The 18,906-nt window shown below is 46.1% G+C and overlaps 1 protein-coding gene across 1 annotated transcript in view; it reads left to right on the top strand.

Moving 5' to 3' along the window:
* The window catches only part of LOC138498060 (dynein regulatory complex protein 1-like), a 371,050-nt gene that overhangs the window by 79,270 nt on the left and 272,874 nt on the right, over positions 1-18,906 (top strand). The window contains exon 3 of the mRNA XM_069621906.1: positions 9,682-9,794. Within this exon, the coding sequence (XP_069478007.1) occupies positions 9,682-9,794 (113 nt within the window). The remainder of the gene's footprint in view (positions 1-9,681; positions 9,795-18,906) is intronic.

The raw sequence follows: 18,906 nt of genomic DNA, 5'->3' as shown, positions 1-18,906 counted from the left end.
CATGAGTCTGGACTGTATATCCTGCTTGCGTGAGATAGCCCCCTTTAAATGGTCTGAGCCTAGCATTAATCATCTGGGCATCTATCTGTTAGGGCACCAATCCACACTCTACAAAGCCAACTATCCTAAGCTTTTTGAGCCTCAATCAAAAAGCACCTCTTGCTGAGGTTATTCCTTGCCTTTCATGCCCTACTGGTTTGCATTCACCCCCATGCCATTAAGAAGCTGCAACAGTAGATCTTAGCTTTTGTATGGCAAAATGCTATCCATAGAGTTTTGAGCACAAGCTTATATAGGCCTAGGGAGAAAGGCGGGCTGGCTCTTCCGAACATTAAGAAATACTATCAAGCAGCCCAGTTGAGAATCTTACAGGAACACACATTCCCGTAGGGGGTGGAGACTGCTGGAGGAGGAGGTGGCGGGTAAACCCCCCAGGTACATGCCGAGGCTGCCGAGGAAAGATAGACCCCTAAGCCTGTACGAATACCTCAACACTGGGACTATCCTGCAGATCTGGAATGGTATTCTCTCCAGGTTGGGTCTCTCGTCATTTCCATCCCTGCTGACCCCTATGCATAACCCCAATTTCCAGACAGCATATGGCAGGAAGGGGTTCAACAAATGGAGGGAGGGGGGCTGTGAATATTTGTTCCATCTCTTTGAGCAAGGCCAATGTCCTTCGAGTCCTGCAAGGGGACGTTCGGTTTGGATAAAAGGGAATGATATCACTATCAGCAGTAGTTGAGGCATTGGGTCCTGCAACCACTTAAGAGGGAGGCAACTATGCGCCTCCTAACAGGCTTTGAGAATATAATGTTCTCTGATGATAGATTCACAGGGATAGTATCACAATTATACTCCGCTTAAGCCCTGGCCTCCATGAGGACCTCCCCTCATACACTCAGGCGTGGCATAATGATCTAGGTAAAGCTCCACCGACCAAGCAATGGATCAAGCTGTGCAAAGGGATGCATAAAACAACCCATAGGGTACAGTACTCGGATCTCACCACAGAACGGACGTAGTATATGGAATCGGGATTCGGGGGCTTGTGTTCACATGGGTGTGAAGGCGCAGGCACATACATGCACATATGGTGGCACTGTCCCAAGCTGAACCGATATTGGTCTGAGCTCTTATCTTTGCTTGATGGGATTACTGGCTCCTCGCTGACTATGGAGTCCTCTGTTTGTCTCTTGGGCCTGTTTAGCGATGTGCAAAGTGGAGGCTGCTGGTTGGAGGAGTACATGCTGTCAGCTATGTTGTTGGTTGCGAGAATTGTAATTGCTGCTCTCTGGAACACTAATAGAGTTCCCACAATAGGTGATTGCTGGATGTGCCTGTGGTCCTTGTTAATCTATGAGATGGTTAAATATGCCATACCAGATAAACGTATGTCCTTCAGGAAATGGGGCAGCGTTCTTGAATATGTCAAAGTGAACAATAAGGACTGTACATGCCCCACACGCCTGTGAGTCTTGGACTCATTGGAATGAACGTAGCGCTCTATATGGGCGTATGGGATTTTGAGGGCTAAACATTGTATTGAATCTACTGCGATTGAATGCCTACATGGGCCGTCACAGTCTGTTTGGCCCCTGCGTCCCCCATGCGGTTCCCGGGCAGACTGGAGAAGGCTTGCCCAGTGTTCTGCCGTGGAGAGTGGGAAATCGGGCTCTCCCGTGCCCCTTCCCCCACCCAGAACATCTTTTGCTGAAGGTGTCCTACTTGTGCATCCATGTTTGTATTCTTCATTCTCTTTTATTTTGCTTCTGTTGTGTCGCTATAATGTTAACTGTTGTTGGCATTCCAACCTAGAATCTGAGAACTAAGATAAATCTGACACTCTTGTTTGCATAAAATGCTAATGAAAAGTTCTGAATACAAAAATAAAAGGCTGTAAACAAAATGATTTCTTCATGTACTGATTCTGCATTAAAGATTCAAATATTGGCTTTTTAATTCGAACTCTAACCACTGCCGTCCATTCTCACCTTTCCTCCATCATTATAATATTTGACATCTTCAAATCCTTTGATGCTCTGGACCATCCCTCCCGCTTCACGCCTTCACCTCTCTTGGTTTCAAGGCCAACACACTTGACTGGGTGTCCTCTTTTCCATCGGACTGCTCCTTGTCAATCTTCTGGAACTCTAACACCTTCCACACACTGCTATCTGTGGGAGTGACCCTAGAATCCGTCCTCTGCCCACTCCTCTTCACTTTCTATACCTATACCCTAAGTAAACTCACCCCATCCCTTGGATTTCAGTACCATCAATTTGCTAATCATACCCGACCCTTCTCTTTTCCCTCTTTCACTCCTGCTATCCCTGAATGCATCACCAGCTCCCTCACTGTTATTGATCACTGGATGGCCTTATGCTTTCAATGTGAATTTCCTCTGAGATCCAAGTCTTTTTTCTCCCCGCCTCCAATGCTAGCTCACTCTTCCTTCTCGTTCCCTCCTGAACTACTCACCCAATTACCCACAGCTCACAACCTTGGGTCCTCTTTCACAGCACCCTAAGACTCCAGCAATTCATAATGGTTGCTGCTGCCAGGTTTAGCCTACTTAACATGTGGAAATCCCACTCCCACCTCACCCTTGTATAGCCAAAGCCTGGATCTCTACAATTTTGCTCAGCAAACTGGACTACTGCTTCAGGCTAAACACTGGTCTCGCTCTTTATTCCTTCACCCCTTTGAATAACATTCTCACCTTTGCCACCCACACCCTCTAGAACCTACCCAAATCCAAACCCAACTCTACACACGACATAATGCTGGAGGGCTCCACATGCAAAATCACTCTTTCTTCAAGATCCTACTCCTAGTCTACAAATCTCTCCATGGTCTTGCCCCTCTCATCCGGTGTCCAGTCAAAGTTTCGAATACATAGTTTCTAAATACAATACTTTCGAAACAAAAGGATTGAAAAAAAAATGTTCGAATGCATTTTTTTTAATGTAATTTTTTTGGGGGTTTCGTATAGTAAACATAGTGGGTTTTTTCCCCCAAAGAAAACGTGCATTCTAATTTTTTTTTCACTATGCTTTGCAGTCAAAACTGTTGTATTTCGACACTATGACTGTCGAAACTTTGACTATAAACCCTCTCAACCTTGCTGACTGCAGCTCCCTCAAACCTTTCTGTAAAACTCTGAGTTCCTCCTCTCAATCTTTCCATCCCCTGCCTCCTTTGTGCCTCCTCCCAATTTCTGCTCCTTCTCTCTATGTGTCCCTCTCCACTAGGATGCCCTCCTCCCACATCAGGACTTGCCCACCAGTGGCACTATTCATGACCAGAGTCCAACTTCATCTGCTAGCCAGGGAAGGGGCTCCTCCCACCACCCAGCCAACTCTCCCAACCCTCCCAGTCTACCCCTCTGGAACATCCTTAGTTGTTCCTTGTTTGCATCCCTGGCCTATCTCTGAATAACACTTCTTCATCACGCAATCACTTGCTCAGTCTTACATATTGTGGGAGAAAATGACCACTCACGATTCAGGTGGATTGGTGAACTCTTTAGTAGTAAAAAGCAATCACAGGACAGACCCAACAGCAACACGAGACCCCAGTACAAGTGTCTGCCCCCTTCCCTCAGTGCCCCGTTCTCTTATACCCAAAAGAACACATGCTTTCCAATGTAAGGGGTGGTCCCAACAGGTCATGGTCGCATACTGAACTGAACTCATCCTGCTAGTGGATATGAAAGAAGCCTCATTATACAAGCCTTTGACATCAGCTGGGTTCTTTCATGTAAGCCAGTGTTATCAGAGAGGTCAACCTGTCGTAATTCAGTTAGTCATGGCGAATATACTGCTTAGAGATTCACACACGATTTGAAGCAGACGAGAGTGCTTGCAATATGACGACTGCTGCCTGCTAGTGCCGCTTTACATAAGAAAGCGAGAGCCTAAAACACACTTGCCTATGCCAAAAGGGAAACACATCAGAAGCGAGAGATGGGAAGGTGAGCATTCCAACAAGCTAGGCGAGAGGCCTTCATTGCATGGACATGCATAGTACAACCTACAGTCTTTGCCTCGCATAAGCAAGCAATACAGTTTAAACATGGCAGGGAGTACATAACATTTTAATTTCCCAAATTTTCCTCCACACATCCGACCCCTTTTTTGGAAAGGTGCACTACCAGGGACTGCCACTATTATCTGTATTGTGTACAGTCTACATAATTTCTGCACGAAATGACCTCCAGAAGATTAATCAAATATAAATGCAAATCATTCTTAAAACCTGTAGCAGAGCGTTACAAAAAAAGTAGGAGTATGTGCGGTGCATTTTCTTTTAAGAATTACATTTTTATAAAATGTCTCAACAACCACATTCGGGACGAAAAACACATAGGGGGTCATTCCGAGGTTGGAGGTAAGGGAAAAACGATGCCGGTAAAGGATTACCAGCATCGCTTACCATTACGGGCTATTCTGACCAACCGGACCGCTATTTACGGCATCGTACTTTACGATGCCGATATTAGCATTCTATGCGCGCGCGCGCCCCACACCATGCCGGCATTAGCGGCATGCCGTAAACCGGAGCTGATCCCAAGTAATGCGGACATGCAAATAACGGCCTTCTGAAGGCCGAAAAAGAGCTTACTGGCATGGTGTAAATACCGGCTTCTCCGAGAAGGTGTAAAGAACCCTGAGCAGTGTTAAGAAGTGCCGCAGGTGCACACAATCAACACAGGTGGAGGCAATGGAGTGAGGGCCAGTACAAAAGGAGCACACCCACACACCACACCCCATCCCACACCAAGATGATACCAACAGTAGTAGCATTACTGGAGCTGGAGGCCCTATGGCCTCAACAACAACAACAACAGCCCCCACCACAGAGGAGACACAGGAGGAGAAGGAGAGTGAGACAGGCCCATCATGCCCCACCAGTGCAGCCACCGTTACCACGCCGGCAGCCCCCAATCCCTCGCATCAGAGCCACCCCTTCAACCTAACAGCACGGCAGATCCACACCCTGTACCGGCTTGACCGTGACACCCTCACCACTGTAGTGGACCTGATACACAATGACATAGTGAGCCTCATAGAAATACGCACCGCCATCCCCCCTCTACTGAAGGTAGTGTCTGTGCTGCACTTCCTTGCCACAGGCACCTACCAGCACACAGTGGGGCACATGCATGGCATATCACAACCCTTATTCTCCCGGATACTGAACCAAGTGCTGGATGCCCTCCTCAAGCACACAAGGGACTACATATCTTTACCAAGGACTCCCCAGGAGATATTCGATACAAAAGTTTCCTTCCATGCACTGGCAGGCATGCCAAATTGTGTAGGTGCCCTTGACTGCACCCACATGGAGTTGGTAGTCCCGCATGCCATGGAGGTGGTGTATCGTAACCGCAAGCAATACCACTCCATCAATGTGCAGATGGTATGCAACGCCAGCAAAATCATCACACATTGCTGTGCCCGATATCCAGGATCAACTCATGACTCATTGGTCTTGCGGAACTCCAAGCTACCACGCTTCATGGAGCGACATGCTGGACGACGTGCCTGGCTGCTTGGTGAGTTGCCTGACTGGCCCATGGCAGTGCATCGGGGTTGTGAGGCGGGTGGCTGCATCCTCCACCTGGGTGGGAAGGGGGAGGGAATACATACTCCACCTGGGTGGTAATGTTGACGTTAGTGCATGATGTGCACATCACCGAACACTGTGCTCCAAAGCAACTGAAACGGCACATGACAACCAAATTCCATAGTGATGAAGTAAGTCCGACACCTATCACTACATGACTAACAGTTAACCAGCCCACATCCCACAACACATGCACCACTCATCGGCGGCCCTCAAACACACTATAAGGCCATCCTGCACTATGCACTGCATATGCACTATGTTGCTGTATCCAGCATATCACCACACATGACAGTCATCCCTGGGAGTGCATTGAATTGAGCCAACCAGGGATACCACAGTGTGACCCTGGTTCCGCACACCCATAGGAGAGCTGCAAGTCACCATGGAACTTATCAGTGCAGAATGACGAATATGGTACTGACTACAGCCAACACTCCCTACTACAAAATCTCACAGGACACAACACATGAATGATTTTACTCCAACACTGCTGCATGTATATACGATGCACGTTCAACAAGATGTCAGTGCACACCATGACCCATCTTGAAGATGTAACCCACTCCATCAGTCCATTGCACAGGACACATAGCGTGGCCAGAAATGGGGTAACTGCATCCAGGGACATGTGCGTGTGGGCAGAAATTACCTGCTGCCATGTGAGACTAGTACAGTTGTCCACCATGAATGTACGAACACTTACCTTCATTCCCCTCTCATGCAGGTGATGGTGGCTATCCCTTGAAGCCGTGGCTCATGACCCCTGTCCGAAACCCACAGAACAGGCACGAGGAGGACTACAATCATTCCCATACCCGTACACGTGTGGTGATTGAGCAGACGTTTGGCTTGTTGAAGGCACGATTTCGCTGCCTCAGCTGGTCGGGTGGGGCACTCCTCTACAGCCATGAGAAGGTGTCCAAGATCACCATGGTATGTGTAATGCTGCACAATATGTGCATCCGTCGGAACGTGTCCCTGCCCCCTGACATGGAACTGCTACCACCAGATGATGATGAAGGGGAGGAGGAAGATGTGGCAGGACATCATCAGGGTGCCAATGCACAGGAGGGACGTGCCGTGCGCCAGTCATTGATTGGACAATATTTCTGACACACAAGTCAGCAGAGGGTGTCATGATTTGAGGACATAGGGCACTGGGTGTGGGGATACATGTACACTATGCACTGTTATATATTAAATGACACATGCGCAATGATGAATGTCCACTCTGGTTTTTCTTTGCAGCACAACCAGTGTATTAAAAGTGAAAATGTCTAAGTGAAAAACAAACCCTCCACCACCCTCACCCACCTCCCCCCAAACTTCCCCACACACCCTCACCCTCCTCCGCCTCTCCCCCAACTCCCCATCACACCCTGACCCTCCTCCTCCCCCCCAACTCCCCCACACACCCTCACCCCCTCCCCCTCTCCCCACAACTCCCCAACACTAGTCCCATATGGTCCACGTAGCTCACATGTGGCTGGCAGTAAAGTCACTCTGCGCTCCCGGAGCCAGGGGGAGGCATGTCCCGGAGGCACTGGGCACGGAGCGACCGACGGAGTGGCCTGGTCTGGGTGGAATTGCTCGTTAAAGGGGTGTCCTCATGCTGAGGCTGTTGGCCGGGATGAGCAGCCTCCAGAGCATCGGCTATACGGCTGAGCACCTCACAGAGCCGGTTGGTGCTGGCCGTGGCTGCCACCTCCCCAGCCACACTCGACTCCTCAGACCGTGGTCTTGGGCATGTGTCTGCAGCCAGTGCACGGAGGGGTGGGGGTGGTGCACCCTCCACGGGCCTTGCTGGAGCTGGTGGTGTACGTCCAGGTGTTGTCTTCCTCGCTGGGAGACGGCGGCCCCTGCCTTGGCCCCTGGAAGTGCTGGGACGGTTGCTCTCCAGCTCCTCACTGTCATGCTCACTGCTTGTGGGGGTGGAAGAGAGGGGCGGCATGAGTGATGATTTGAGAACCAGCATTTATACATGGCTACAATAGCACATTCCGATATTTGTGGGTTATCGGCATTTGGGTAGGGAACGGCACATCAATCAATACTTGGGTGGTAAATGCATGCATATGTCGGTGTCACTCATGTTGGCTGGGCACTGTGCTGTCTAACATGCACACTGTTTACATCAACTGCCCTGTGTGCCTCATGGAATGGGACACTTTGTGTGGTATGTGTCATATACGTTACTGCTTTGCACCTGGCAATAGCTTGGGTCTCACTTGCTTCGGCATGATTTACAGGGGAGTGCAGGGGGGGCCAGCCATGCCGTGACTCCTTGGCCAGACCTTAGCAGTGACTTTCATAACATTGGCGTTGGCAGTATTGACTTTGGGCACTCACCTCCATCAGCGGATGACGTTGCACCACACTCCATTTCTCCGACCCCTTCAATGGATTCGGAGCCTATCATGGCCGCACATGTCTCCTCCCACGACATGAGTTTCATAGGCGAACTTGGGCCTCCTCCAGTCTCCAAGGCCTGGTTTCTATTCGCAGAGAGGATGGTCCGCACCCTCAGCCGCAGGTCGTTCCACCTTTTGCGGCAATCCTTTGTGATGCGGGGGGTGTTGCCCACAAAGCTCACCTTCTGGGCCACTAGTGCCCATATTTCTTTTTTCTTCACCACCGCCTCCTTCCGCATGCTGCTGCTGAAAACAGCCCAGCATGCTCGTGGAGGGTATCCACGAGCATTTGCAGCTCATCTGGGCTGAACCTCTCCTTTCGGAGGCGGGCAGCTCCCTTCTTTGGCGCTTTGGGCATTCCTTGTAGTGGTATTTACTTTCCGATAGGTCAACAGTGTGCCAGGGGTCCTGCCTGGTGAGGATGGCAATGGATTGTGTTTTTAAAGATGGCCGCCCTGCTCCTTCCCGTTCCTGTGCAATGACGCTATTTCCGGTTCCGCAATTTACCAGTGACTGTAAATAACGGTGACCACTATTTACGGTCACCGCTAATGCCGCGTTGCTCTATGGCGGTAGTGTTCGCTACAGTGCGGTTCATGCCGGTAGGGGGGGGTTTCGGGACCTTTTGCGGCATGCCGCAACGTTCATTACCGGCATGGTGCAAAGCTCGTGCTCGCGAACTCGTAATGGTGTGCTTTTAGCGGTCTATTGCCAGCTCGGACACGCTATTTGCGCCATGCCGGTAATGGACGGAACTTACCTCCAAACTCGGATTGAGGGCCATAGAATCTGCTGTTTCTAAAGATATTGATGTTTTTAAAAGGACAAATGATTTCTAAGGCCCAGTAAATCAAAACTGAAAAGCCTGCTCAATGGCGCTAAAAGTTCATTTTTTAATACTTGTCAATGAAAACAAACTGCTTACAACACAATCTTACTTCACTAGCTAGGGCCACATTAGCTATATAGTGTCATATGCCTTGCTGGGATCACAATTGGGTATTACAGAATAAGGCACGCACATTTTCTATATAACAAATGCAAATCCACTATGTTTGCAGATGTGCAGGGAGTGTGCCTACATTTGCATGTAGCATCACCCAGGCATATGACAGAATCCGATTGGTCTATCCACAGGGCTCTAGAGCAGAGGTCTGCAATCAGCGGCATTCCAGGTGATTCGGACTGCGGCTCCAGTGATCCGTACCACTAACTTTGCTGGGTAGGATGGATGGAACTTGTGTTCCGCAACATCAGGAGAGCCAAAGGTTGCAGACCCCTGCTCTAGTGGAACACACTGAATGTGTGCCTTCCGGGATGTGGTCAGGTGTGTACTCCACTATTTGGGACTGTGAAGCATTCATTAATGAAGTAAAACATGTTATATTTGGAAGATCATTAGTATCCCCAGAGTCTGTAATGAATCCATATATGATCATTGTTTCCGTTGTTCCTATGGTTACTTTGTCATTGTCACACATGCACACTTTCATGGTTGACTCTCACTGGTTGGATTTAAAGACCGCTTTAACATGCCGCAGCTGCTGTTCAGGTGATGCCCCACCTCTTCCAGAGGAGGGCACAGGAAGCCAGCCGGGTTGCTTCATCTCCTTTTGTCTTCTTTTTCGGTTGGTAGAGGTTGAGTAAGCTGGTCAGCGATGGCACCCAGTTGGTGACCGATATCCAGGCAGCTGCAGATGCAAGAGAGGCCCAGCGTAGAGCGGAAGAGGAGGAGCTGAAGCGGCTGAGGTAGGACCTTTTACAAGCACTACTGTGACGTCAGCACTTGTCCGAAGACCATGTGATTTCCTCAAATCCATTAACATATTCACAAAGATATTTGATCATACTGTCATCATGCCGACCATTGTTTTAAGGCCATACTTTTCATTCTGTGTATGTAAGAACAACCTGTTGTAACACGTCCTTCCTTTCAACACTTGTCTCAAGACCATTCAAGTTCTACCCTTCCACATTTTTTCCTTCCATGTATTTCAACTAATAATTGGAGCAAATATTTTAAGTTTGTGGCACTTTTTTGTGGCACATTTAGTGAGGAAAAGGTGCGATCTTGTTGCATCAGAAAGTACCAATAGTTGTTTGTCGAAGTAGTAGTGTTATACACCAGTCAATCAAATAAACTAAACCTTTTTAAAAAGTACTAATAGATAAATCATTTCTGTGGAGTCACGCTATGATACGTGATATGTAGGATGATGTCATCAAGATGGCCACCAACAAGGTTCATACAATTATCAATATCTCTGTTCTTTATAGACAGATTTGAGATTCGAAGGATGCATTTGAAAAATATATTGAGGCCTAAAATGGTAATTTACTTCATGGAAATTACTTCAAAATGACTTCAAGCATACATATATTTGTAGGGTTAAGGGGCAGAAGAGGATTGGGGAGAGGTTTGAGGTAGGTGTGGGAGTGAAGGGGAAAGGATGTTTGGAGCAACCCCCCAATAAAAAAAAAAGTAAAAGAAAAAAGGCAAAAGTAATTTCCACAAGGTCATTTCTTTTGTGGAAATGACATGGAACCGTCTATAGAGCCTTCCCTGTAATGTCAATGGTGCCTCAAAAATATCTATAAGCACTGAAGCTTTGTTCTGTGCGAGTCACATTATGAATCAAGAGAACAAATAAGTCATTCAAAGTGGCTCATGTACAATCCCTTGAACTTAGGTAAAGAACAAAATAAATAAACCAAACATTGACGCTTTATTTGCTACGTCTTGTTGAAATCTACAATATTATTTATTTTATAAATCTATCCATAAATAACTTGACTCACATTGAACATGTGACACAATAAAAATAAAGAAAGAAAAAACATTACTACACAAACATCACTGTAACAAATAAACTCTTACAAATGAATGATTACATCTATTACATGTGAAAGGCCTAGTCAATTAGGTTCAATGAAACACCCCCTCATTTAATCTCCATCAGGAAATTTGTCATATAATAAATATATTGTTTAATTTAGGTGCAAACCGTTCACTTCCATGACACCAGCAAGCATGTCTTTATTGTGCCTTGAATCTAATCTTCATTTTGTTGCCAAGAAATTCTCACTGCGGCAGGTTATGACCACTCTGTTAAGCCACTGGGTGGGGCTCATTATTGACTTTTATTTGATGTTCTTATTATAAAGTAGACAGCTCTCTGATCGCACAGTGTGTACCACATTTGGTGTCGTTCCTGAATGCCTTTGGGTAGGTGCAGACTCTTCCAGCGGTGTTTCACATCTGCATAACACTGCCAGAACTGTGTGTCCATCTCTGTGTTAGCAGGTGTGATGAATGTGATAATGCCATCACTCCTTTCCTTGAGATAGCCTCCCCTCATGTGTCCAGGGGACGGCAGACGCTACCTGATCCTGACCCTGTGGGCGGCCATTTGAGGGAGGACCACAGGGGGGAGGTGACCCTCTGGGGGATGACATGACATCATCTGGTGAAGCACAATATCCCCTTTCCCTTTTAGGGATATTCCCTCCATCCCTCATACCCTAAACGCATACTGCTATCATCCCCTTCAACAAACTGACAATCTTACCGACAGCTTTCCTCAATATCAGAAAATCAATAAAGGAACAAGAACTGAGACGAGGAAGAGGCAATTAGTAATGATTATTACTCCTAATGCAAACCAATGCCAGCAATCTAGTAGCTGGAAGAAGGCAATTGGCCCGACATGGTTTAAAACCATGCCGGGAAAAGAAGCATGGAGTTCATCTCCCTACCCAGCTGTGGTGAGGACAGCCGAACAGTACGGCAGCTGTCAGCACAGGATATTCACTGCTTACGACGCGGATCGGAACAGCCAGAAGAAACAGAATGTCTTGCCAAGTCATGGAAAGCCTAGGAATGTTGTCCAGAGAGGCTCAAGGGTCAAAGCACTGCCACTGAGCTGCCGAGACAAGAAGTGAAGCTGCCAAGGGGAGCTAGAGGCGTGGTGGAAGCCGACAAGCGAACAAAACCCTTCATAGACCCGACGACCAGCCGCAGACCGACACAGGAGACGTGAGGGACCTGTGTGGGATCAGAGATGCGAGTCAGACAAGTAGATAGAGTTTTCCCACAAGTTGCCATTTTATTAAATAATAAAGGTGAGAAAAATGCCTCACTTTCCCTAACCTAATGAGGATTTATCTGCCTATTAAACTAAGACTAAAGTAAAACACTCTAACATCAAAATGTTTCTCTTCCTCACACTTATACGTATAGCAAAATCAAACAGGTTTCATATGACCATTGAAACTCGAAAAGTTATACTCGAAAATATTCAAACATACACTTTGTAAACATGTATCCTTGTAACCTGGGTTGAATCCCCTTACCCAGGATTAATGCAGGATTTTCCAAACCAAACCTCCAATCAAGAAAGTTCTTTTCAATAGCAAAGTTATGTTCCAAATGTGACACAAAGTTCTGTTCGCGCCTTCCGTCTTTCACACTGCACTTGGATGGTCTTATTGTTAAACAAGATTCATCACTCTTCAAAATGATTGTCCAAAGTTTCCACAAGCTCTTGCCTAAAAAACCAAAAGACTTTGGGGCTCATTACGATGTCAGCAGTACCCTGCCGGTGCTACTGGCGGGTTGCCGCCGACCTCGAAACACTGAATTCACTGCTTGACTTCCCGGTGCCACCGGGACATTACAAGGACTCCACGGGAATGGGGACTCGGAAACACCGGCACCATTGCTAATGGTGCCGGCGCTTTCATGGCAACTCTGCCTAGCAGGGCCGTTGCACCCAGCATGGTCAGAACTGCTGGGCGCAGCGACTCTGGAAGGTAGACTTGTAGTGTGGCGGTCCGGAAAAAACGATGCCCGTTAGGCTTACCGGCACTCTCGTTTCCGGACCGCCACACTTGTAATGAGGCCCTTTATCTTCCCACTTGTAGTCAGTATTTATTGTAGCTTCTCTTCTTTGAGGAACAACTACTTTCACATTTCTTCTTCATAAACAATAATGTTTTGACAGGATGGTTTTACTACAGTTCATCATAACATATTAGCGGACTTGCCACTTTCCTTCCACCACAATACAATACTTCAGTGTCTTCTTCCTGTTCCACTAACCTGCCAGAACTAACCACTAATAGTCTGTGGTGAAGCTTGCTTCAAACCTCTAGAAAAGTCTTTAACTTTAAACAGCATTGATGTTCACAACTTTTTTCATAAGGATACAATATACATTGATACTGTTGGTTCCAATGATTTGTTTGCCACATGCCAAACAGGTTATATTTTTCTCCCCTTTGATGATTGCTACAAGAATGGCTTCTCTGCTGCCACCTTTGGGTTCCTTCTACTACACCGGTTAACTGCAGGTAATGACTCTTGTTCAAGTTTATCTCTTTAGGAAAGCTGTTTCCCCTTTTGTTTATAATTGCACCTTTTTGGCTTAGCCAAGGCTGGTTGTCATGTTCCCTTTCAGGTAATATCCTACTTGGTAGAGTACTAGTAAAACGGTATCCTCTTTTTATAATTGCCTTTCTTTGGCTTAGACAATGCTGATTACAATCTGGTTCAATTATTGCCCTCTCTCTACTTTGGCAATGATGGTTACACTCTTTCTTCACTCAGTCTCTCTCAATATAAGTGTTACTCCAAAAATGCTTTGATTCATTAGTTTGGTATTTAAAATGTTTATTTCCCGTAGGCGGAGCACCCCAGGGGTTACCTAGCAAAGGCCACTTCACCGGTCTTTCCATGCGCTTCCAATCGACCAGCTGCTGCTTCCACTTCTTCTTCTCTTTTCGGCACTTTGGCATCTGACATCTCCGGTTAGACTCCCGGTGCTTGTGCCTGCTACACAGGGAGCCTGCTTCACTTCTCGCATACTCCGGTGCATGCCAGCCACCAGAGCAAGGCACAGAATTAAGGGGAGCTCCTCCCTCCCACGAGACAGCCAGTACCAGCACCACTTCCCGCTGTACGATCTCTGCACTTCCAATTCCCAACACCTATGACTCCCTCTGAACCGTTACCCGCTGGAAACACTGCAGCGGCTCTGGCATCTTCTTCCTTCTGCTGCTCACACTGCTGCTGCCTTCTGCTTCTTCTGATAGCCTGCACCTGAATGGGCTTTACATATTTGAAAGCCTCTCTTAGGTATGGGTCATCAGAGCCACTAGACTGAATACTACAGTTCTGTACCTCTGAGTCTCTCTTCCGCTTCCTAGTCCAAGTACCTAGAGCATTATGAGACTTGAAGTCACAATGTTCTGAATTATTATTAGTGCTTTTTCCCTACACACTCTACTTCATTTTTCATTGGCTGTTTCATCTATTATATCTTCAGTGCAAACAGTGTACAATGGATGCCTCCTTCCTTCAAGTCTTTTGCAAAGGAATCAGGCATTGTCTCTAATTATCTACCAGTACTTTGGGATCTTGGACAGAGGAGCTCATTCCAGCTCACTAAGCTCTCACCTCCATCTTCCTATTCTGACAGTTGTTTTTTTTTGTTCCTGCTTGTAGTCTATCAAGATGGCCTTGTGTGTACACTTCTTGTAACAGAACAGGTGCCACCATGCATTATATTGGATACGCTCTTCTTCAGTTGCATTTTTGAAGTGTTCTGCAAGATGTTTATAATCACTGCCTTCCTACTCTTACAGTTTCAAATAGTATTTCAGAAGACAGGCCTCCCATCATCTACTTATCCACTCGCATAGTCAAGTAGTTTTTATGACGGTAAAGTACAATTTGCATGGTACTTGACCATGCTAGTGACTACATTGACATTCTGGGATCTTTCAAACTTATATTTCACATTTACTGCAAACAAGCTTTGTGTCAGAGAAAGGTTCCACTGTGTGTGGCTGACCCCCGGGATGGCAGCAGTGCACCAAACAGTAAGTGGGCTTATGGTGACCTGCACCATTTCACAGAATGCAATGGTTAAAGTTTTGTAGTCTGTCGCTATAGGGCGACTTCATTTCTCTTAGGTTCGAGTAGATAGACAAAGCTACTTGACCTGCACATGTAGCAGGACTTGAAAGAATGCGGGAGGATTGGCAGATTTGGAATTTTAACCTAAAGCCGTCTTCTGTTGTCATAGACGCAGTACACTCAAACCAAAGTCTATACCACGCGAGCGCTCGCGTTTGGATGATCTGCATTACACCTTCCATAACTTCAGTCAAATGGCTGTCCCTAAAACAGATAATAAAAATGAACCTAACGCGTAGTGCTAGTAATTGTGGATCTTTATCATTAATCTGGACCACTGACTTCAGAGTAAATATTATTAAGACCCCATGTTGAAGCGTGAACACATCTTTCAGATGGGACCCTAGTAATTACATTCCACCCATAAATAATAGAGATATTGAAGATTTTGTGTACTTTTTTAGTAGCCATCTGATATCAACACTGCACACCACGCACCAAAGAGTTGCACTATAGAAATTATTAATCTCTAGCTAGTTTCTGATGACACAAAACCAGTCCGGCTTTTGCCACTGAGTGGTTTGCAGCATGGGCCCATGTACTATGCCAAGAGTTTGTGAATCTGTCAGCGATGTAACACATTACCGCCTTTTCTGTGCTGTAATTAAGACCACTTTGGACTTTCAGTAGGAATACTAAAATGCCTTTTCTCCTTGACCTGGATCATATCTGAAGAGATTTTGCATGGTAAAAGGGGCCTCATGCATTTGTGCATGTAAAATTACTGTGATCTGGAAGTTTAATGCTTACGTGTCGCTTCAAACTCCTTTCTTTGCTCTGTTGGCGCCCATAGTAGCCCTTGCAGGATCCATTTCTTGAAATGATCTTTGGTCTTTGCCGTTTTCGTTATGCTTGCAGATCACAGTATGACCCAATCCATGCTTCTAAAATTGGTGAGATGTGGGGCAGCCACTTTGTTAAAAATAAAATGTGTAACATCAAATTAAAGGGTTGAATGTGAAGAATGTGTTTGTAACTGTTTTTCCATAGACCACTCAACAGATTATCAATATTGGGTAGTTACATTTTTACAATTTTTGCATGACTTGCAAATTGGTGCCTCCTTTAAGCGATGGTCCAAATGAATGGAGCCATTTCATTGAAAAGGGGCTATGAATGTGGTGACATTTGCCTAGATGTATGGCATACTTTGTACAAAATACACCTTAGTTAACTGGAGAAACTTTATTACGCGCACAAAGGTCACACACATACACGCGCATTTAGGTATCTTTGCGATGCGAGGACCTGGCCATTGATTCTCATGCAAGTTCCATTTACTCTTCTCTACGTTGTAACTGGATAGTATGGAAAGTTATTGAAACAAATCCAACTAGATGTTTCTGCACTTTTACACTTTGAATGCACTCACTTGATATCCTAAAAAAAGTGTATGCGTTATGTGGACCTGGCCTCATAATGTCTTGGTCTTCACAAAGACGGTGTTTGCCTGGTCCTGTCCTAGAAACCAGAACTGTGAGGATCAACAAAGTCTCCATTGTGTGGGTTACTCATTCACATAGACTCTGTTTTCCATGCATGCATGGACTCAACATTGTACCCTTGCAGACAATAAGCAAACATATACCATGACACCTGCAACCACAGCAACAAACACAATTTGCTTACTCAATGGTACTGGGAAAAAAATAACATACTGCATTATAGTAATAAGAAAAAGTGCAGCTGGAACATACACACACACACACACACACACACACACACACACACACACACACACACACACACACACACACACACACACACACACACACACACACACACACACACACACACACACACACACACACACACACACACACACACACACACACACACACACACACACACACACACACACACACACACACACACACACACACACACACACACACACACACACACACACACACACACACACACACACACACACACACACACACACACACACACACACACACACACACACACACACACACACACACACACACACACACACACACACACACAGTGCAAGAAAATAAGTACGTGTTCTGCACATACTCAGAGTGAATGAATGTCACCAGTATCAATGAGAGCAGTCTTTTCTACTCCCATGGTGCCCATAGACTCTTCATGCACTCACGCGGACACTACCCTGAGACTCTGACCATAAAGAGCGTAATGCGAGAGACTCAGAACATGATGAGAAATACTTGTCCAAAGCAGAATTCTTCAGCACACGACAGGACGACATTATGATTTGTTTGGGCTTCAATCAGTGGATCTCATCTTTAGAGAAGTGGGAATCCTGGCACCGGATCTGCCCTAAAACAATTCTAGGAGGTAGGCACCCTGATCCCAAATGATACTTAGTATTTACTCTCAGAGATATGTAGGAAACCTCAGCCCAAATAACCAACAAAAAATTGGGGACAAAGTTAGTACTCTTGCTCGTCACCTCACCATTTTTGTAGCCTCACAAAAGCCCTGCCGCCACTGGGGCTAAGGAAATGTCAGGGAATGTAAGCCATTTGAAAGCACCCACAAAACAAATCTACGAAAATGCCTCTTTCACATGAGCGGTCCTTTGGTGAGATATCAAAATCCCCTTGTAGCCTTTCTCCACCAGCAGTCATCAAATTGCAAAATTCATGCCAGATGCCAAAGACATGACAGATTCCTGAGAGTGTCAAAAAAAATCAGGCAAGAGGTGGCTGACCTTTCCAATTATTCAAGGCCACCACCACCACGTGGTTGAGAGGTTGACTTTGTGCCTGCAAGCGTAGCACAACATCATACAGTTTCTGATCAGTTCTAGTCGGCAGGTGGAGACGTTATCTCTTTTATCTCCCTCCTTTCTCACCCTTCTCGCAATCCATCAATCGTTCTCACCACACCAGAAGGATATGATTCCGAACCTCCTGAACGTGGGGGCTGCAGAAGTGCTACTACAGAAAAAGGGTCCATGATTGTATTCATGCTTCTTCATAAAGCAGAAGAAAACAGGAGGGTTCTCCCATTCCGAACCTATTCTGGTTTAACCAAAGCTTCCCAAACGGAGACTCAAGATGGTCAGAATGCAGCTTATCTATAGAATTGAATCCCACTTTTCTGTATATTGTAATATTCCAACCTGGCAGGGTCCCAAAGAGCACTGGAGTTGCAGGTTACAAAAGGAAACTCCTTATTTTTCATTAGAGGTGTTAAAACCCAAACCCATCACTATACAATCCAATCAGAAGCTCTAGTAGCAAGGTAGAAACAGCTGTGCACAAATTGACATGGAAACTGGAAAAGTACTTCAATCCCAAACATGTGGTCTCCAAATACAGAAACATCAACATTTTTAAAACGGTTTTACACAATGAGCCTTACACAGAAAGAATCAGTACGATACATTTAGTCGCTTACATTAACAATTGCCTTCTTAATGGAGCATCCTCCGACCTTGGAGTTCATGGCTTTACAGCACCAGTCTGACCTACTTATATGATGCAGACCACTGCTTCTAGCAGATCTTTCCATTACGTATAATACAACCTGATTTGGCACCTCGTACCCATGTGATCTTTATTCCGTTTCTGAGATGGACAAGCACAGGGACACGTTGCTGGGTTCTCTTGAACAGGCTGGGTTCTCCATAGCAGGGTGTAAGTGCTGTAAACCCAACCAGAGCTAGAGCTGCTATTGAGTACAGTCAGAACCCCCCTCTCTCGTCCGGTCCACATCTGCGTGACAGTTCTAGTGGTTCAGGTGTTCTGGGCCGATAGTATCTGGTCAGGATCTACAATGAGACAAAGATCTGCATAAGCGGTGAATTCAGGTTAACATCCCCCGCACTCCCTGTCTGGTAACACCAAGGTATTCTACTCACAAGAGGTAGTGTGGACCTAGCATAGA

The sequence above is a fragment of the Ambystoma mexicanum genome, chromosome 5q, assembly GCF_040938575.1.
Source record: "Ambystoma mexicanum isolate Mex_15411 chromosome 5q, UKY_AmexF1_1, whole genome shotgun sequence".
NCBI lineage: Eukaryota > Metazoa > Chordata > Amphibia > Caudata > Ambystomatidae > Ambystoma > Ambystoma mexicanum.
The sequence above is the reverse complement of the archived record's forward strand: the minus strand, read 5'-3'. Positions and strand labels throughout refer to the sequence as shown.